This window comes from Pimephales promelas, chromosome 20 (genome assembly GCF_988280905.1).
Source record: "Pimephales promelas chromosome 20, fPimPro1.hap1.1, whole genome shotgun sequence".
NCBI lineage: Eukaryota > Metazoa > Chordata > Actinopteri > Cypriniformes > Leuciscidae > Pimephales > Pimephales promelas.
In genome coordinates, this window is record NC_142788.1 from 26,012,469 (window position 1) to 26,033,041 (window position 20,573).

Here is a 20,573-nt window from a genome sequence, read left to right on the forward strand (position 1 = left end):
ATTACTGTTAAACCTTATTTTCAAGCCTTCCAAAGACCTCAAGAGCTGTGCCGTTTTATCATGGAGTAGGTTACATTTTTCTTTGCTGTGCCTCGATTTAAAAGTTTCAACTCCCTCAACGTGGTAAAAATGACAATCACCATTTATAAGTCTAATATGAAATTTATTTTATATATCAACCTTTTACCAATGCCATTAAACAGCCTATAATATCTTTGGTTTGCTAGAAGAATGTGTCTTATTGCTGATTTTAGGAGATTTATTTATAATCCGATTTTGAGAGTAAGTGAGTTTGCTGCTCTGGTGTTCATGTTAGCTTTATATAATTAGTCCACAAATGTGATGACTTATAGTTCGTTTTTTTCTCTTTCTATTTGGGGCCTTTGCAAAGTTATTTTGATTTTATCTTGATACTACTGAATGATTTTCTTTTTCTGTATTATTATGATTTAAATGACAATATCAATATTTTGTAGTTCCAATGGTTCACATAGCTTGTGGATCTAAATAAAGTGTTACACTTTATACTTGGGTCTTGTTTTGTTTAGTTTTTTTCCTCCAGTGTTCACTAATATTCAATGGAGTTGGCAAGATTTTTTTCAATGTTTTTGAAAAGTCTGTTATGTTCACCAAACCTGCTTTTATTTGCTCAAAATACATTGTGAAGTATGATTGTAATTTAAAATAACCTTTTTTTGTAATTTAATATTTTTAAATGTGATTTATTTATTCCTGGGATTACTCGTCTCCAGTGTCACATGATCCTTCAGAAATCGTTCTACTGATTTAATGTTTGATTTTTATTATCAATGTTGAAAACAGTTGCTTAAAGGGATAGTTCACTTTGAAATTAATTTTTTATATGTTTTAGCTTACCTCAAGGGCCTCCAAGATGTAACGTTAGATGTCTTTGTTTCCACAGCATTTTCAATTTTGACATTTCTTGGTCAAACTGTTGTTGTCTGTCAGTCAATGCAGTTTTAGGGGGTCCACTTCAAAGAGCATGCACAGAGAAGTCCAAATTAAACATGATTTAATGGCTCGTGAATGTAAGTACACACGGCCTAAGACACGAAATGAGAGGTTTGTGTGAGAAAACGAACAGTATTTATATAATTATTACCTCTTGTTAACAGCCGTTGAACTAATCTGAATCAGATGTCCAACTGAACCGAACACTGAAACGTCTCCAGACGTTACGCCGGAAGTGATCTCTCGCGCGTCTAAGTCACGCATTGTTTACACGGAGATTTAGACATATCGAAATCGTCTTCCATTGCGATTTCCCGTATATCTAAATGTTTAGTGAAAGGTAAAACTTCCGAAATATCTATCCCTTTAATATTTTTATGGAAAATGCATTTTTCAGGATTCTTTGTTAAATAGTAAGTTTAAAAACAGTAATTATCTGAAATAGAAATCTTTTCTGTCATAATAAGTTAAATGTATTAATGTCACTTTTTATCAATAGCTTTTCTAAATAAAATTATTCATTTCTTTCGAATAAAATATCTTACTGACCCCAAACTTAAAAAAAAAGTTGATAGCATATTCTTTTATTTTCATGATCACATTCATGCTGTATTCTTTTTTTTTTTTTTTTTGTCTGTTTGAACCATCTTCATAATCTCAACCATTTGCACCTTTTGTAGAAAAACAGTTGTTAAATTTGAGGTTCATTCTCATGTCGTGTGTTACCAATGAGGTTCATTCTCGTGTTACGCAGCACGTTTGAGCTTCAGGAAGAACCAATGAGGTTCATTCTTTTTAACCTGTTAACTGTCACCCCCCCTTTTTTGAATAGACATGAAAATGCACATTTCGAACTTAAATGGTTGTAATTCAAGAATGCTTTGGAATATAGACATATGATTGGTCTTGTTTTAAAGAAGACATTTGGCAGATTTTTGTAGAAGTGAAATAAATTAAGAAAGTGAAACAGAAAAAAAGTTATAGAGGTTTGAGTTTATGGAAATGTACAATGCAAAAATATTAATTATTCATATTTTACATAAAATATATATTTTCAAAACCTGGGCTACTCTAAAACGGCAGAAAAATCAAAGCCAAAAATCTGAACAAGTTGTGTTTCAAATTTTAGGTTGATATCTCAAAAAATGAGCTTTCAGTAAGATTTTGTTTGAGCGCAGTACCAAACTTTTTCACTAGGGCACAATCAGACTCCATTACTGCCCATATAAGGGCGCCTGCATTTCCATTCGTGTTTTGAGTGATATGAACCATTATTTTCACAATTTTCATACAATTTCTGAAGTAGAGATCCTATTCAGAAGTAGTATAGGAAGTTTGGCAGATTTTGATATGAATTGAACCTCTAAGAAACACATACAAAGAACACGCATGTAAGTCATAGCTAGCTGCCACGTCACAAATGGTGAATTTATTATTTTTTTCTTGATATTTCAAACTTTTCAGACCTTTTTTTTCCAAAATAATTGAATGGATTCTATCTTTTGAACTTTTGGCATGAAAACAAACTGAGGTATCTACCATTTTTTCATGATTTTTCATGTTTACTGCTATTTTAAAATAAAGGTCTGAACACGCCTTATGAGTATGAAAATATTCTTGTTTTATATTGATAAATTATGACTCCTCTGTAATATATTTTGAAAATCAGTCACCAAATATGGAAACTAGAGATTGTAAGCTTTCAAATGATATATAGTTTGTCAATATTATTTAAGGTATTTACTAAGATATTATTGTTTTAAAAATATAGTGGCAAACGTCCCACCTGTGGGACGGTGACAGTTTGTTGAGGAACAATGTATTTTAATTTTCTGTGCTAATTTGTAAACTAAAATAGCTGATTGAATTATGTTACAGTTTTTGATAGGAGCTGAGGAGACTTTCAGATGGAAAAATGCTTTTTTTTTTCAAAAGTTTTAATTTTAGATAATATTTCTGGCAAATGCTTGATAGTACCAAATACATCCTACAGTTCAGCAGCCATTTCAATAACATTTATATTACAGTAATAGTAAAGGAATATTACAAAGTTCAGAGAAAGGATATAAAATACATTTGTTCATAAATAGCAAAGCTTACATTAGATTTTTCATCTGCCCTCACGACAGACTTGACAAAAGTGTATCGTTAAAAAGTTGTTTTGTGCAGCAAATGCAAATGTAGACTTTAGTGTTGACGCATCAAATACATACGCACAGCACGACAAGACAACACAAGATCTCACGTAAACATTCACCTAGGACTATTTCTGACGTGCATTCCATCGGTACAGAAATGAAAACACATCCACGAAAAGACAAGATAACCTCCGCTCAGGATCTCCCACGCTTTTCCCTTCAGTTCGTCTTTCCCAAAAGCAGGTTTGTTTCGCTTTTTTGCTTTTACACACAATCCTTCCCATATCGTGTGCTCGAAGAACAGATTAACACAAAGGGGAACAAGAAAAAGAAATGAACACTAATATTATGACATCTTTCCATGATAAGCCCTTAATATTTGAGCGAGGCAAGAGAAAATTCAGTCATTTGTTACATTGTCAGACGATTGAACTTTCACACATTTTAATCAGAAAACAACCGTCTGGGAAACGCAAAGGAGAAGAAGAAACATGGTTGACACGGTTGGAGCACAGAGTGGAAAAAGGTTCAGAGTCTTGGTTAGAGGTGTTTGTTTGCAGGTGTTCCAGAGGAGATGGGAAGGCGAGAGGTCCGATAACAGTCTGAATTTCAGAACTTGAAGAGGTCTATGAAGTGCTGGGGAGAGACGGGGGTGAGGCAGCTGTCGGGATCGTTGGCCGTGCAAGGATGTCCCGAGTCCTGCAATGGAAAGAGAGGGTGGGCAAAATCAGATTTCAACATTTTTTGAGGAAAACGTCAGTGCTTTTTTTGTCCATGCAGAAGTTGCAGCCAGTTAGCTATGTTTCCAAACATTTAAAGGAGTAGTTCACTTAAAAAAAAACTTTTGCTGATAATTTATTCACCCCCCACGTCATCCAAGATGTCCATGTCTTTCTTTCTTCAGTCGAAAAGAAATTAAAGTTTTTGATGAAAACATTCCAGGATTTTCTCCATATAAAGTTTTTTTTTTTTAAAGTGAACTACTCCTTTAACTTATGAACAAAATAGGAATTTTATATAAAACATTTGGCAATAAAGCACTGTTTCCATCCCATGTTATCAGGAGAACAAAATGGCCACTTACTAGGAAATTGGCGCAAAATATCAGTAATAAAAATGAAAGGTGCAGTGCTCCAAAAATAAAAAAAAAAGCCTTGGGGAATTAAAAAAACGCTTCGGTGGACACAAAGCTTCAATGTATAACGTTAATGTGGAACACACAAGAAAGCAAATGGGGAAAAAAAGACATTCTACAAAAAAAGATAAATACATCTAATCAAGTATTAATACAAACAAGGCAGATCAAGTCCAGTTGATTTGAATGGATCAAAGTGTAAGAAAGAATGTCGGGCAGAAACAGAAAAAGATGACAGGTGAAGAGAAAAAGAAAAAAGGACTGATGAAACAAAACAAATTTTATTAACAGACAATGATTTCAAAAAGCTGCCACATTAATATCAGATCTAGCATGTACCTTAAAGATCAAAGCCAGCTGTCTGTCCTTTGGGAGATAAGGGACCAGGAGGAGAACAGGAAAATAATCAAAAGGTCAAAGGGTACAAGAAGAAGATCTAACGTAGAACTGGTGAAAGTAAACTTTCTGAAGTGAAATATGTATGTTTGAAATAACACTTCAACATCTATCATCATTTATTAGTGTGTTGTCATTTTTAGGTGAACTATTCATAATAAACTATCCATAATTGTACAACCGCTGAAAAGTTTCGGGATTTTGGAAGTTTGGTACGATTTTATTTCTTTTTTTAAAGATATTTATACTGTTATTCAGCAAGAATGCGTTAAATTGATCAAAAGTGACAGTAAAGACATCGGGCTGGGCAACGATTAATCGCGATTAATCGTATCCAAAATAAAATGTGTGTAGTGTGTATAATTATTTTATATATGCATGTATATACTTGAAATATATTTTTACATGATTTATATTAAATATTATATATTAGTAACACATTTTTCTAAAATATATACATACATGTGTGTTAATTTACATTATGTACAATTATATATTATGTAAACACAAACTTTTATTTTGGATTCGATTAATTGCGATTAATCGTTACCCAGCCCTAAATCTTACAAAAGATTTATATTTCAAATAAACAAAGCTCATCAAAAAATGCTGAAAAAATTTTTACTAAAAACTGAATTTTCCAGGAAAATAATAAGCAGAAAAACTGTGTTCAACCAATAATAAGAAATGCTTCTTGAGCTGAAAATTTCTAACACTGAATTAATTACATTTATTTATGTTTTAAATTATTAAATTAAACAAACTGATGCTAATCTATTAATATGTGTGTCTATAATGGGTTTCTGATCCCAAAGTTCTAGAAGATCACAACAGTGGACTTCAACAAGGGAAACATTTGAGAAGAGCACTTATATCTAAATATCATCCGGATGAATGTCCTACTGTTTATTCACAGACCAGAACGTTTGACATTTAAAAGGGATTTCTTACGTTCCAGAAGAGGATGCTACAGTGCCTGCAGAACTGCAAAGTGTCTCCGTACTGTTCTTTCTGAGGGTAGTATTTCTGAAGAGTGAAAAACATCAGCTTCCAGTCCACATGGCCCTTTTCTGACAGAATCAAGTGCCTGCAGAACTGAACACACACAAACACAGAGACCTCTATGACTTCTGCTGGGAAACAGACCTCTCTCGCACACCAGTGGTTTAAAGGCCTGTGATGCATAGACTGTGAGTGCATCTCTGCTTCCTTTCACTGTAGAAAATTGAAGCCAAAATATCCCAGTAACCGTCGTTGCCGATCACGTCGTTCGGAGGCCGAGTCTGCGCAGGAGTGATCCTGAGGTGGAGCCGGTGTCGTGAGAAATCGGGTCTCCTTTATCGGGTAGTATTTTAAGCACCTGATTACAATTCCTGCAAAAATGATCTATATCGTTTAAAATGCGTTATAATGACCATTAATGTATTTTAAACTACATGGTTCATTTACTAGCATATAACTGAAGCTAGGTTGTGAAATCAAGCATCTCTCATTCTTACTATTTGAGAAATGATTCGATTAGCCTGCTAGCTTAGCTTATATTTTTTAGGTATTTTTTTGCTTCTAATGTAGTTCCCAATTACATGTTTCAAATTAATGATGTTTGTGTGAAAATTGAATGACAATACTGTATTAAAAATGTTTTATATACTATACCACATTACAATTATTTTGTACAATTAATATTAAATTACTTTTACAGAACATCCTTATCCTTCTATATCTCATTCCTTCTATATTTCAAGCATGTTGTTTGTGCACTTAATGCAATAGACATCATACAATAGTTAAATAGGTTATAAATTATAATTAGTCAAGACATTGCGATTTCTCATGACACCGCACATACTCCACTCCCGCAGACTCAATCGCAAGCACAGCTGTCAATCATGATGCTAAGCCCCATTTTTTAGCATCAAATAACTGACTAAATCCAAACTTACTAGGAAAAAAGGAAGACTTGAACATATGTCAAATGATGTGAACTGCCTAAAATGACTAAAGCCATTTTGGAATTGTTTGTTTGTTTGGCTTGGGGTTTAATATCTATACTGCAGCCATCCACCAGGGGGCGAAATGCTTTGGCTTCACTTGTCAGGGCTTGTGCGGCACACAATGTGGTGATGCCTCTGTACTGCCATCTTGTGCTCAAATTAAGCTGCTTACTCAATTTTCAGCCATTCTGAATCTCCAAAATGATTCATATAAAAGAATCTCAGACAAAACCTCATTCATAAGTGCCTAAACAGACATTCATATCAGGGTGAGACTTCAATTCGGGCCACCTTTGACATCTTGGAAAAAAAACAATTGATATAGTACTACTTGTGATGGTAAAATGAATGATTATTCTCCAATTGACTAAACATCCAATTATGAGTGACTCAAGAAAATAACTATTAATGATTAAATTATTAAAATGATTTTTATTCCTCACCTGTTTCTCAGCAAAATGAAACTGGCACAGTTTTTTCCACAGTTGCCGGTCCTCACTGAGCATGTGCAGAGTTGGTGTGGCTTGTCCCAGATTGACGATGTCACAGGCATCAGTAAACTTGTACAAAATGTTGTTTTGCATGAGCAAAGGGAGGTCGCTCAGTGTCGTCCCATTTGAAACTTGCTGCAAAGAAACATTTTTAGCGTTATGTATGTAAATACAAACAGAAGGTTGTTGTCAAGTACAACCACAAGAAATACAACAGATTGAACAGTTCACTTTGGTCCTAAAAGTTAGCAATTTTAAATATACTTTATATAATTTATTTAAAATATACTTTATATAAATATAATATATATATATTTCTAATTAAATTTTTATAAATAACGTATTTTTAAGATTGCTGTCTGATTTAACTTAATTCATTCAAATTGATGAATCTGAATGTACTGTTTACATGAACGATAAACGTGTTCGGGTTGATGTGCTTTATTGCATTGCTTTAGTTCCCGCCTTCTCGCACCATTGGTCAGTCGGTCATGTACGTAACGCAAACATCGGTCGAACTGAATGGGACTCCTGAACAGCGTAAAAAAAAAAGTTGCTGTTTGTTTGAAATAACAAACCTGTTCACCCGAAGGAACGCTCTACGAAGTGCCAATCCTGTCATAGCTTTTTGGTACATAATGGTTACCGTAGATGCAACACGCATTTGAAAAAGCGAGGCGCTGGAGAGCACAATTGTTTTGAAGGCAAAAAACATTTTAGCCGCTAGATGGCAGCAATTCCTACACAATGTCCCTTTAATGTATTTATTTTTGATCAAATAGAAGATTTTTGCACTTCCCTAACCCATATAAAGACTGTGAAAAAGATACCTTTGGAATTTGCAAATTGTTGAGCTGCTGTTGCCAGATTAAGATGGTTTCTAAACGGCAGACCCAAATGTTGATGTTGCCGACCAGCACAGACTTCCCAACTTCTCGGATGAGGATGCAGAGGGTGGAGCTTAGATCGTGTAGCAACGCCTTGATCAGTCGAGGGTTCTGATGGTCATCCAGAACTGCCAAACAAACCAATAACAAATCATTGCCCATTTTTAATACCATTTTGTAGATGCACATATTTCAGGCCAGTATGGCTTCTGCCTGAAAGTGTTCATCCACAGAAAAAGGAGTCTGTGAATAATGCTGAAAGACCAGCTCACCTTTTCTCACAATCTTCTCCAGGACATTAAAATAGTTTTTCTGAGCAGCTCCGCTCAAAGACGTCAACTGGGACTTGGCAATCAACTGCAAAAGCTAAGAGGGAAAGAAACAGAGTGGGTGAAGTGGGAGAAAATAGGCCTTTATCACATCCGGTTCCGATTAGTAACGTAAACTAATTTCCTACATTATTGTCAATGGACAGATGCCAGATTTGAGAAGAAAATTAAGCTACCGGTAATTCAGTTGAACTTAACAATAAACGTCAATATTTAAAACTGTTTATCTAGACTTCCATAACACCCTAGTATGTATCCGAGAAACTGCCAGGCTTGAGATAAACGAGCAGCACGCACCTCGAGTTACTGCCAAAGGAATAATCAGAGTGATTTTATTTTTAATGCTATTTTGTTTATTTTTGCATTACATTACCGCCCGTTTTTGTCAACAGTGCACTACAAATCCAATCATTGCACTTAAAATCGGAGGGTATGACATGTTTACGATAGGAAAACCTGCTGGAAATACTCCTTTACTTAAACAACTTGGTTGTTTGTATTGTATTATTGCAGTTCCGTAATAAAATAAAGTGATCAGAGTGATAAATAGAGTGATAAAGTGTTTTATAAGCTCAAATGGTCGCCTTGGTTTGTTTTGTGATGCGCGTTCGTGACTCTCCTGTTCAAACTCGTTTATCAAAATGAACAAATTTTTTTTTTCGTGTCATTTGGTTCGAAATGAACGAATTGACACGGGAAAAGATTCGTTCATTTTGATGACACGCATCACAGAACAGAGCAAGGTGACCATTTGAGCTTATAAAATTTAAACTTTTTTATTTTTTTTTTATGAGCGATCTTTTCGCTTGATAAGATCCTTATTCATCGTCTGGAATCGTTTAAAGCCCTTTGAACAGTTTGCAGTTTGCACTGAAACTCTCATTTGGACCTTGAACCGTTTGGTTACCAGTAAAGTGCATTATATGGAGAAAAATCCTTTTCATCAAAAACCTTCATTTCTTTTCGACTGAAGAAAGAAAGACATGGACATCTTGAATGACATGGGGCTGAGTAAATTATCAGCAAAAGTTTTTTTTTAAAGTGAACTACTCCTTTAAATCACTGAATATGCGTCGGAATCAACACCATTTTTCTTTGTTTCACAATACTCAATTAATGATTGAAAACTGAGGATGGTGTCTTTAGAAAAAGTATCTGTGCTGAATTTTCCATAAAAAAATCCCAATGAGCCATTTATACAGGCTTCAGCGAAAGGTTTTTCTGCTTTTCGAACACAGAAGTGAGATAAAGGCCTGTGATATCAATAGAGATAGGTATTCAATTGTATTCAGCAATTGTTCAGCAGAGATCAGAACATCTTACTTTGACTACATAGTTGAATCGCCGCACATCCTGAATGGCACTGGAAAAGTCCAGACGATTGAAGGCCTCACCAAGCGTACAGTACCCATGTCTCTGGAACAACAAACACACAGTGCGCAATGAAAGCGATTGGAAAAGACTAATGGCAGAACTGTAAAATATAAACATTGATGTATTTGTGTGACTTTTGTTGTTTATTTGCTACTTTTTGAGTCTTGTATGCATTGATGCTTTGACATAATTCCTCTCACCTCTCTCGTACTCTCCTTCTGAACGTAGATCCACCTCTCCTGGAACAAAACTAAGAAAAAGGATAAAATATATTTACAGTAACCCATATGTAACATCCTTAAATGGATAGTCCACCCAAAAATAAAAACTACATAATCATTTAATTTACAAAATTGACTTTCTTCTGTTGAACACAAAACAAGATATTTTGAAGAGTGTTGGTACAGTTTTGATTCCCATTGACTTCCACTGTACTGACAAATAATACAATGGAAATCAAAACTGTACCAACATTCTTCAAAATATCTTCTTTTGTGTTCAGCAGAAGAAATGCATACAGGTTTGGAACAACATAAGGGTGAGTCAATGATGACAAAATTTAAATTTGTGGGTGAACTATCCCTTTAATTGCTTAGGTTTTTATTTATATTTATCTGTAAGTGGGTGGGATGTGGAAAAAAATACTACTTTTAAATTTGTAATTACACAGATCTCTGGAAAACTTGATTCTGATTGGTCCAATATAGCATTCTGTGGTCATGTATTTTGTATAATGACCCGAAAAACTAAAGCTCACCATCAAAATTTGAGATCATTGTTGTGATAATTAAGTATGAAGTAATTAAGTATTATGTAAAAATATGTACTATTCAGCTATTATTACACAGCCCTGGAAAATCATCACTCACTCACTCATGTTGCTCCAAACATGTACGAATGTATGAAGAATGTTGGTAACCAGACAGTTGACGGTAGCCATTGACTTCCATAGTATTTTTTCCTACTATGGAAGTCATTAGCTACCGTACACAGTTTGGAACAACTTGGTGACAAAATGATACATTTTTCTATAGCGACTGCTAAACTGCATAATTGCGTATTCTCCAAAGAAACTCACTTTGAAATTTGAGATAACTGTTGTAATTAAGTGTGATGCAATTAAATATGATGTAATATTTACACTGTGACTTAGTGTTGTTGTTGAAAAAGTCCTTTTTTCGCTTCTTGGCAACTACTTCACAGACATCTCCCATGTAGACGTTCTCCTTGATGTCGTTGTCCAATCTGGTGAGTTAATAAGGCAAAGTTAATCACGACAATCCCAAAATAAGCTTTAAGCATTACGTTTACATTAAAGGCATCTTGCAGAGGCTCCTATTCAGAGCGACCTACAAAAAGTTATATATCATGTGATCAACAGATGGCAAGCATGCATTTAGACCATTAGACTTTGCAAGGAGTACTAGCTGCATCTAAATAGTGCAAACAAGCATGTCAATGTAAGTTCTTTTTAATTATTAATCCAAGTATTGGTGAATGAGGCGAGTCCTAAAGATCTGAAGACATATTTTAGCTTACACAAGTGAGTGTTCGTCTATCGTCTAGTTAGTGAAATTTAACCCACAGACAAAGGATGCAGATTCACACTAAAGCTATCCAAACAACTACTTGGGTCCCCACATATCAGAAACCAGACAACCACGTTCCTCAGGCTGACCAACCTCAGGTCGGTTTCCATGACAGCACGGTCAGACCAAGGATCGTGTCAGTATTTTGTGTCTGAATACACACAAAACCAGTCTGTTCTACACTACTCCAGACAATAACCACAGGCGGTAACAATAATAACACATTTCTAAACACGGATACCTGACTTCCCACACATGACACATACACACTTCCTTTTTAGTTTGTTCCTCAATGCTTTCGTTGGGTGGTGTAGCCTTGTGGTTAAAGCTCTGGGGTGCTTTAAGGTGAAAGTTTGCAGGTTTGAACCCCAAAACTATCACCCCTACATCAAGATCCAACAATCACTCCACATTATAGCCTATAGATATATTTCATAGCATTTCTTACTCTTCCAAGCCAAGTTCATTGATGTTATCTCCCAAGTTTTGGCTGAAATATTCAAAGCGTTTCCAGCCATCCTCAGTTTTGATCCAGCTCCAGCCTGGTGATCTCCAGTCTTGGCCCAAGAAAGGCATCTTCTTCCACCTGCTCCAAAAACCTGAATACAAGAGACTCTTGTGAACTGATCTGACAACACACAATAACAGTCATTCAAAGCTTAAAAGACTTACTTCACAATCTTGATGTAAAACATTATCTTTGAAAAAACAAACATTATTTTTTTTTAATTGCATTTAAACTCTGGTTTCTGTACCAACTAGCCTACGTTACTGTCAACAAATTTTCTCAAATACAAAGCCTGCCAAGAACCTTATCTTTCTAAACGTCGACAAAACACTAAAGACAGCTTAAATCTCTACCTCTATTGTTGTTCTACGCGCAAAGTCATGTATTTGCATCGATAACGAACGTATATTTAACTTTACTTACAGTGATTCCTTTGTTATGGGGATAATTTTCTGCTTTTCTTAGAATATTGACGGAAGTAAACAGTCAGAAAAGCGGAGTGTAAGACACGCCTCCCGTCGATTGTGATTGGCCATCGTATTTGTATTTATTGTGTTGCTACCCGGAATTCCCAAGATGATTGGTTCGTGACGCTGTCGATCACTCGCCGATTTATCCCGAGCGCTGTGTCTCTGCAGCTTCTTGCACGTGACACAGACGTTGCACATGTTGTCATGTTTTGATTTTGTAATGGGGGAAGGGAAATGGATAGAATGAGCGATGGAAAAGACTGACCAATCATGTTGGATAATATAACATCACAAAATAAACATTTCCACTGCTTGGTTTTGGATATAAGCAGCCTATAATAATATAGGCTAGGTTTATGCGTCAAAATCAAGTTAAAAATCAAATTATTAAAAGGGACAGCAGCTGGAAATAGTAAAAATGTTCATCAAGTCTAATTTGTAAGGTGTTTTATTCCATTTTATTTGAAAAATTTTATATTTATTGTATTTTAATACTTATAGCCTACTGCATTTTTAGGCTATATATTGAATTTATATTCCATTTATTTACTTATGTAGCCTTAGGTTCTGGGAATGTTAGTTTTTGGTTCCCAGAACGTTCTTAGAACTTTCCTTTAAGGTTAAGGGAACGTTCCCGGAACATTCTCCTTACGTTATAAAAATGGAACCTAAAAATAACCTACATGGAACGTTCCTATAACATACTTGTTCGGTTCCCAAAAAAATAACCTTATCATCATTAGGGGAACGGTCTGTGTTTGCTGGGCTATTTGTTTGAGTTTCATTTACCTTGAAGGCTGACCCAAAAATCACAGTATGGCTATAGTCAAAATTTGAAGGGGATCAAAAACAGGTAGGCTTTTGTTCAAAATTCATGTAATTTTGATGAAAGGTTTTGATCCAGGTTTTCAACACCTGACACATAGAAATAAACTTGTCCTAAGAACACATAGCAAATAGAACCTGCCTTCATTATACTGTACACTTGTCAATGTGCTTTCTTGGTGTTCCCGTTTTTGCTCTATTACCAACCAATTACAGTATTGGATATGTCTTTATGTTTATGTGGCGGACAGAATTCAAAACAATGTCCCAACAAGATTTTGCAGCATAGAAAATGACTGCTGCGGACAACGACCATTTATGGTAATAGAGGTTATGGTAATAAAGCCCTTTCTGATAGCCTTGTGACATGTGACTCATATTTGTGCCAGGTAAAAACCTAACCTAGATGAAAGTCCAAACTGAGCTGAGAAATCTTGCCATTAGAAAAGTTACAGTTCATCCATGCTGCATAAAAGTAACTTATTTGTGTGTAGGTGTATTACCAATGAAGAATGGTATCATTTTTAACTGTAAGGCTGACTCATGAATCATTTGAACAGAAAGAACGGCTAAATTGCAACACTCTTTGAAGAGTATTTCGTAATTCATAATTATCTCAACAGAGACAAATTCCAAAAACTCATAGGACAGTCATATCTTTGTTTTTGATACGGTTTCAGACAAACTTGTCAGTTTGGATTACAGTTGAATGAGTGAGCTTAAACAGTTGCATGGTCAAAAATTACAGCTTCTCCAAAATCATTTAAAGTGTAAAGGCCACAAACACTCCCTCTGCAAGATTTAACCTGCCCATGGTCTGCTTTAGGAGGCCAGAGGGCTACGTTTGTGTGTGCATGCGAAAACACTGCATTTTTCAAACGTTCAGTCATGTGCAAAATGATGAAAAGAAGGTTCAGTTAGTTAACATAAAATGCGTTTTAAAGTTTTTTTTTATCATTATAAATATGCATTTATGATTATTGAATTACTATAGACCTGCATTATCTAAACTATAACTTATCCAAAAGTAAACTGCACTGCTGGAAAAGTAAGATTTTACTGACTGGTATTCATATTTACACAGCATTTTTACATAATTGTGTAAGGTTGTTTGACTCAACAGTGCACACACACCTTATCAAGTTACTTCAAACACAAAACTCTTTACACTATTTACAAGGCATTGTGAGTCAGGGAAGACATGAGTAGACAGTCAAGGCAGGATAAACAGACACCTAATCTTTGAACTTGAGTGACAGTGCGTCACTAATTACACACACCCACATTGGATGTGAATGTACTTGCTTTTTGTCCATCCTTCCGCTGTTTCGCAACAGTGGACAAAACTGCTTGTTTGAAGCCATATCTTTCCATATCTCACCAGGCGCTCCCTTCTGCATTCCTGACAGGCTTGTATCATGGCCCGTTTGACTTACACAACAATTTGTAAACTATGTGCAAAGGCAGTTTTCACAGAATTTAACGAAAATAAACTGCAATGGAATTTAAAAACACAACTTGTAATATATTATAAAATCAAGTGACGTCAGTATAATTAACCAGGATCAAGTACTGGTATTTACAGTACAAAAGGTTTAGCATTTAAGAAATGTTCATGTCAATTGAAATTACACAGCTAACAAGCTGCTAACTAATGACTACAACTACAAAGTTGTGTAAATGCTTTACAACACCGTTCTAGTCCTTATATAGCAATGTGTTAGCAACTTATGTTTTCAAAGAGCAGTGGCTTCCAATTGGCTTTATGCAGAGCTGCACTACTTCAGTGCAGCTGTGCATAAAGCCAATTGTAGGTGTGTGTAATTTATGTAAAACAAAAATGTTTATCAAACCATATTTTACCCATTACAAATGAGGGGGAAAAAACATCATAAAACCCTTTAAGAATTCACATTTTAGAATTGGTGAATAAGCCAATTAGTTGAACATGAATGGAATGAACATCTCAGCCAAATCAGCCAGGCAATATAAAAATAAAGGTACCGTACAGGCATTGATGGTTCCACAAAAAAACTTTTAACAACCTTTCAATTGCAAAAAAAAAAAAAAAATGTTCTTAATATTATTTAAAAAATGTTCTGCATAGCCTGGGTAAAATATGGACCAACCCAGCCATTGGGTTAAAGATGTAATTTAAAAATGTAACCCAATGGCTACCCGTAACCCAAGGGTTTGTCCATATTTTACCCTAAATTGGGTTAAAACAACCCAGCATTTTTTAGAGTGTACTAAAAAATGATCACTGAAAGGTTCTTTAGGGAACCCAAAATGTTTTTTTTTTCTATGGCATCTCTGCAAAAATCCTTTTGGAACCTTTATTTCAGAACGTGCCTTTGCTAGTTTCTGGTTGGCTGAAATGTTCAAAAACTATTTTTTTTATAATTCATAATTCTAATGGTAACAGTTAAGGGATGTCACATATGTAGCAGTAACATTATGCGTTTAGCAAAAAAAAAAAAAATGTTTTAAGCCAATGACCCATTAATCCAAATCTCGAAGAACCTTTCCCGACTCCGCTGCATTTCTGCAGCTGTAAAGCCACTTGATGATCCGAGCGTTGCGCTCGACAACTGACACCCCTTGACGGACAGTCTCCTGCAATTCCTCCTCATGCAGGCCGTCGCTGCTCCTCGATAATGCGTCATCTGACGTCGAGACGCTGATGCTCCGCATTCTGGAGCTGAGGTCGTCCGAGCGCGCGGAGAAGTTCTCTTTGCCCATGGAATCAATCACGTCACCCTCGAGCCCGCAGAATTTGAAGAATACGTCGAAGTCCGCGAAGTTCTTCGAATAGCGTGAGCTGATGTCAGAGCTGGAGCGCGCCACCCCTCTCCGGCTCTTGCCCTCCTGCTCTTGGGTTCTAGTGACTCTCCTGTGAGGAGGAGGTCCTGGCTGCCCGTTTGAGATGGGTGCAGTTACCCGAGTGGACTCTTTCACGCAGTCCTCACGTGTGGCGCAAAGCCTACTCTCTTTTCTGTCGGTTACTTCAACGTCAGATTCACGCGCCTCAGAAACTGCGTTTGTCTTGTCTTTAAGAGAGAATAATGACCTTTTATTAAATCTCCTCCCTCCAGGCAAGCCTCTCATGAGTTCACACTTCTGTCTGTATAATAAAATCGAGTCCGGTCGTTTCTTCGAGCTGCTGCGTCTTACCACATTGTTGTCTTCTTCAGGCGACGGTGTGTCCTTAACACCAACATTTGCGGGGGAACCGTGCCCGTTTGAAGACCCTTGGCTGCTTACGGAGGCAGACCCGATGCTGACCACTTGTTGGCTTTTTACATATTGAGGTTTAGTGGCTGCCAGCCTCTCCACCGCACTGACTCGTCCTTTATTCGCCTCGCTTTCTCGCTCCATCTGTCTTCTCAAAAACTCGGGCCCCTTCACAAGAATGCGCGACGCGTCCACGTCGGCCGTGCCATGCGTTTTTTTCAGCATTATCCTGTTTAGATTAGGATAGTATTGTGATAAATCCGCAACAATTGTGTCGCAACTGTTGCAAAATGTGTTGAGGGGTCCGATATAGTATAAGTTGACGAAAACGCACAGTACTGACGCACACCTTTAGCCTACCTGTTCATACTCACCTAGGCTACTCCACCCACTATAACAGGTCAAGACAGCGCGAGCTCGACACGAAAAAAGTAAATGTGAGGAATACTGTCAGGACACGTTAAATGTAACTTAACGGCCCCAAATAAGGGCTTGCAATTATGTTTTTTTCCAATTCTCTTTATTGTAATAATAAATTAAACAGTTAATTAGGTGAGGCGTGCCGCGGGAACTAGCCTACTGTAAAAAAAAAAGTAGCTGCCTTAAATTTAGACAGCTATAATTTTAAAAGTAATTTTAAAGTAGGCTATCAACTTTAATTTCAAAACAAGTCATTTCAACTTGAAATAGGCTACATTACTTTTTTTTAAAGTCCGATAAAAAGTTCGAGTTTATTTTAATGTAAAAACATTTTGTCATAACTTATTAATCAAATCATTTTTACAGTGTACAGGGAATATTTCCCATGGAGGGGAAAAATAAAGTTCATCGATCTTTTGTGACAGCAAATCTTTTTAAAGGATATTATAGCCCACTTGACTTGATTCTTGTTTTTTCCTCAACATCTGTTAAATGCATTGTGTAGCCTGATTGAATCATATTTCCTCCTTACTTTGTGCGGGGTTGTGGAGTCAAAGTCAAACAATGGAAACGATTTTTGACATGTCTTGCTTGCTAAACTTTTATTTGGTGTATCGTGTGTGGGATTGAAAAGTGTTAGGCTATATATCATGTGTCAGTATAATGAAAAGAAGCAACACATGCACTTAGGCTACACATAAAATGTAACTGGCTTACACTCCTACTCTAATTAAAAACATTCTACACAATTAGATAAATGGCAGAAAGACATTGGGAGATCTAGATGAATGCAGGATCTCCATGAAACCAATAGATGGCAGCAGACTAGTGGAGACTACCGGTATGTACTCTACTGTGTGTACTGTATGTGTATGTGTATGTGTGTGCACGCGCACGCACGAGATATCGCAATCGCATGATTCTGAATCAATAAAATCATTTCTAGTTGCTCTGACTTTCCTAAGCGTCAGTCTAAGGATTTTCACCTGCAAACAATAAAACAACTAAAACAACTTATGGCCAGTAAGCAACCATCCTAGCAACCGCATAGCAACACATCTTACAACCTCATATCAACACCCTGGCAAGCGTTTTCCTCAGCTGGATTCCTGTGGAGTGTTGTGCATTGCTCAATGTGCAAAATGCTGACTTTAGAAAGCAAATTAAGTGAAGACCAGAATTCATTTCTTAACTCAACCAAGTCAGAACCAGGAATTTGTGCAGATGTAATTTATGTGTTTCAAGGGGCCTGCTGTGCAGTAAACTGGAAAGTACCCAAGGTAATAGCAGTACACTAAAACCAATATATGGCTTCTCTGACCTCAGAGCTTCCAAAACTATGGATCCAGATGAGATATAGAGTGAGACTCATTATCATGTCAGTCTGGTCTGAAACATGGACAATTGTAAATATTCATGCATGCTGCATCACATACAACCAACAATAATTGCATACATACTCATTCGACACATTGATAGTGGAATGCAAATCCTAAAGCCCGCAATGAAAGCTACTCCAAAAATACAGAGCCCTCTTCATCATTCCCAATGGGAATTTTATGTAAAAACGCAACAGGACAAATTACAACCAAAACCACAATCTTCTAACTTTGTTTACACATCTCACAAAGCAAAATGTCTGTTCCACTTCCACACCTAAGGATTGTTCAAGGTTATTCTGAAAAAAATATGAATGATTCCAGACATGATTTCTGATAGGAAACAGCAATGTGGTTGCTTGACCTCCAATGTTAATCATTTAGGTCTGGAGTGAGTTATGATTATGTCTCTCGACAACCTTACAATTTATGTCTTGAATAGCGCATCAATGATGTGCACGTGACCAAATTATCATCTTTATTTGTTATTGTATTTGTTTTTTTTTTTTGTTCACTTATAATTTAAGTGGATGAAGTGCAGAGCAGACAAGAAAAGTTCAAATTGGGAATCGTTTTTTTTTTAATTTACTCAAATCTGACAGGCATTTCCTGAAGACAGCATATTGTGTCCGTATGCAAGGCTGAGGATGGTAATGTGAAGACATAATTAATAAAAGTTCATTATCGAAAAGTAAACCGTAAGAAGATGTATGTGCGGAGCAGCTGCAAACCAGCTGAATCTGAATTTGTGAATACAGCATGTATACTGCAGAGATCAAGATAGGCGAGATTAATATCTGTGGCTTGTGTGCTAACACTAAAAGTTTGGGGGGAAAGTAGTTGTGCTGCATAATCATTCTGTTCAGTCAAAACAGAATGACTATGTCAATGGATATCAATTTTGTTGTTTTTTTACAGAGAAGCTTTGCTGGATTTCTCAGTAAGTTCATTCATCACCTCCCTTAAAGTTTGGCACTGCTTGAGTCACTGACCCTGGAATATGGTTTTCATTATATCTCTCACCGGTCAATCTCTTTGAAAGGGTTATGCATCAAAGCCAAAGAAGGAAAGCTGATATACCTGTAAAAATCTGACATCTACAAAAACTGCCATTTATGGGAATCTCCAAATTGTTATCTTTTTACAATGCATTGGAATCCCACTCACCTGTTCAGTTTTGGGGGGTTTTAATGTTTTTTATGCTCACCGCCATATTGTGAAATTTGATTACAATTTTATGTAAATAAGTGTTTTCCATGTATGGAACTGGATAATATTCTGATTGTTGAGCTTTACCAAACCAATCTTCTAACCTATAATGCTGCCTGAATCATAATCTTGTGTTTATTGGCCGTATAGTTTTTTTTTTTTTTCTCCATTCTGCCACTTGAGGGAGTTTTGGTTCCTTGCCACTGTCGCCTTTGTTCACCTTTGTTGCCGTTGGCTTGGCTTGCTTAGTTGGGGACATTAATGTAACATTTCATTTAACATTCAACAATAATATCTGCCTGTATTGACACCATTAAATGAGAACTGAACTTAGCTGGACGATGACATCATGGTTTACTCCAGAGTGGCTATATATAAATGAACTAAATTTACTTTTTTAAAACGTGGACTGTGATGTTTTCTTCTGAAAGAAAAGCTTTTTTGTATTATTTTCCTGTTATCTTTGTAAAACTGCTTTGAAACAATCTGTATTGTGACTTGATTTGACTGTAATGCAATTTTATTTCTTCTATATATATAGACCGGTAGTGTAGGCTTATAAAAAATACCAGTTATTTATCAAATTTGTCATACAACACATTTAACAAAGAGAGTGATTGTTCAAATTAACCTTTATATCTTTAATCCATTTTTAAAATCAACCTTTCCTTATTTTTCATTTCTTTTTTATTTTTATACTTAGACATAGGCCTATATATTTTTTCATGAACACGTAAAAGCACTTGTGTTAAAATGTATTATTTTCTCTTCAGGGGATTTTTTTCTTGCAGATGAAAGTTCGAGAAGGGTAGACATTCTTACTGTGAATGTAGTGTTTATGTTTTTTATTAAATATATACTTTCATAAATGTCGATAAAGTCATTTAATTCCAAGTAAATAATGTTAAAATGTATATATTGACTGCACTGTGTTTGGTGCTTTGTTAAAAAAAATCTAATGAATGTATGTAAAAAAAAATAATGTAAAAGAACCCACATTGTATGCTTATAACATATCTCCATAGATTTATGTTACATTTTGGCATAGATCGGCCCAACTTCATAGCTCTCTGAGTTTCTTAATGTTGACTTTGCCGTATGTGCATGCACACATATTTTGCTGTGTAGTAAATCCACTCATCTGGTCTTCACAATCAATACACTTAAGTAGCCTATAATCTGCTTTTATAACAGAGAAAGTATGGCTAAGCACAGCAGGTTGG

At 35.9% G+C, this 20,573-nt stretch overlaps 2 protein-coding genes across 5 annotated transcripts; both read right to left on the bottom strand.

Annotated features, from left to right (window-relative positions):
* Nucleotides 1-3,207: 3,207 nt before the first annotated feature.
* fbxo25 (F-box protein 25) lies at nt 3,208-12,333 on the bottom strand. 4 transcript variants are annotated; one of them, XM_089124336.1, is made up of 11 exons: nt 12,237-12,333; nt 11,754-11,904; nt 10,858-10,961; nt 9,917-9,966; nt 9,666-9,758; nt 8,286-8,379; nt 7,957-8,141; nt 7,079-7,261; nt 5,593-5,736; nt 4,585-4,611; nt 3,208-3,809 (listed from the first exon to the last, which is right to left on the bottom strand). In XM_089124336.1, the coding sequence occupies exons 2-11, from the start codon at nt 11,879-11,881 to the stop codon at nt 3,720-3,722; spliced, it is 1,098 nt and encodes a 365-aa protein (XP_088980462.1). In that variant the 5' UTR covers nt 11,882-11,904; nt 12,237-12,333; the 3' UTR covers nt 3,208-3,719. The 4 variants fall into 4 exon arrangements, with proteins under 4 accessions (XP_088980462.1, XP_088980464.1, XP_088980463.1 ...); XM_089124338.1 differs by lacking the exon at nt 12,237-12,333 and adding an exon at nt 12,167-12,185; XM_089124337.1 differs by lacking the exon at nt 12,237-12,333 and adding an exon at nt 11,978-12,074.
* An 809-nt stretch (nt 12,334-13,142) lies between these two features.
* On the bottom strand, nt 13,143-16,736 carry fam110c (family with sequence similarity 110 member C). Its single transcript, XM_089124537.1, has one exon. It carries the CDS (start codon nt 16,565-16,567, stop codon nt 15,611-15,613), a length of 957 nt encoding a protein of 318 aa, XP_088980663.1. The 5' UTR covers nt 16,568-16,736; the 3' UTR covers nt 13,143-15,610.
* Between the last annotated feature and the right edge of the window lie 3,837 nt (nt 16,737-20,573).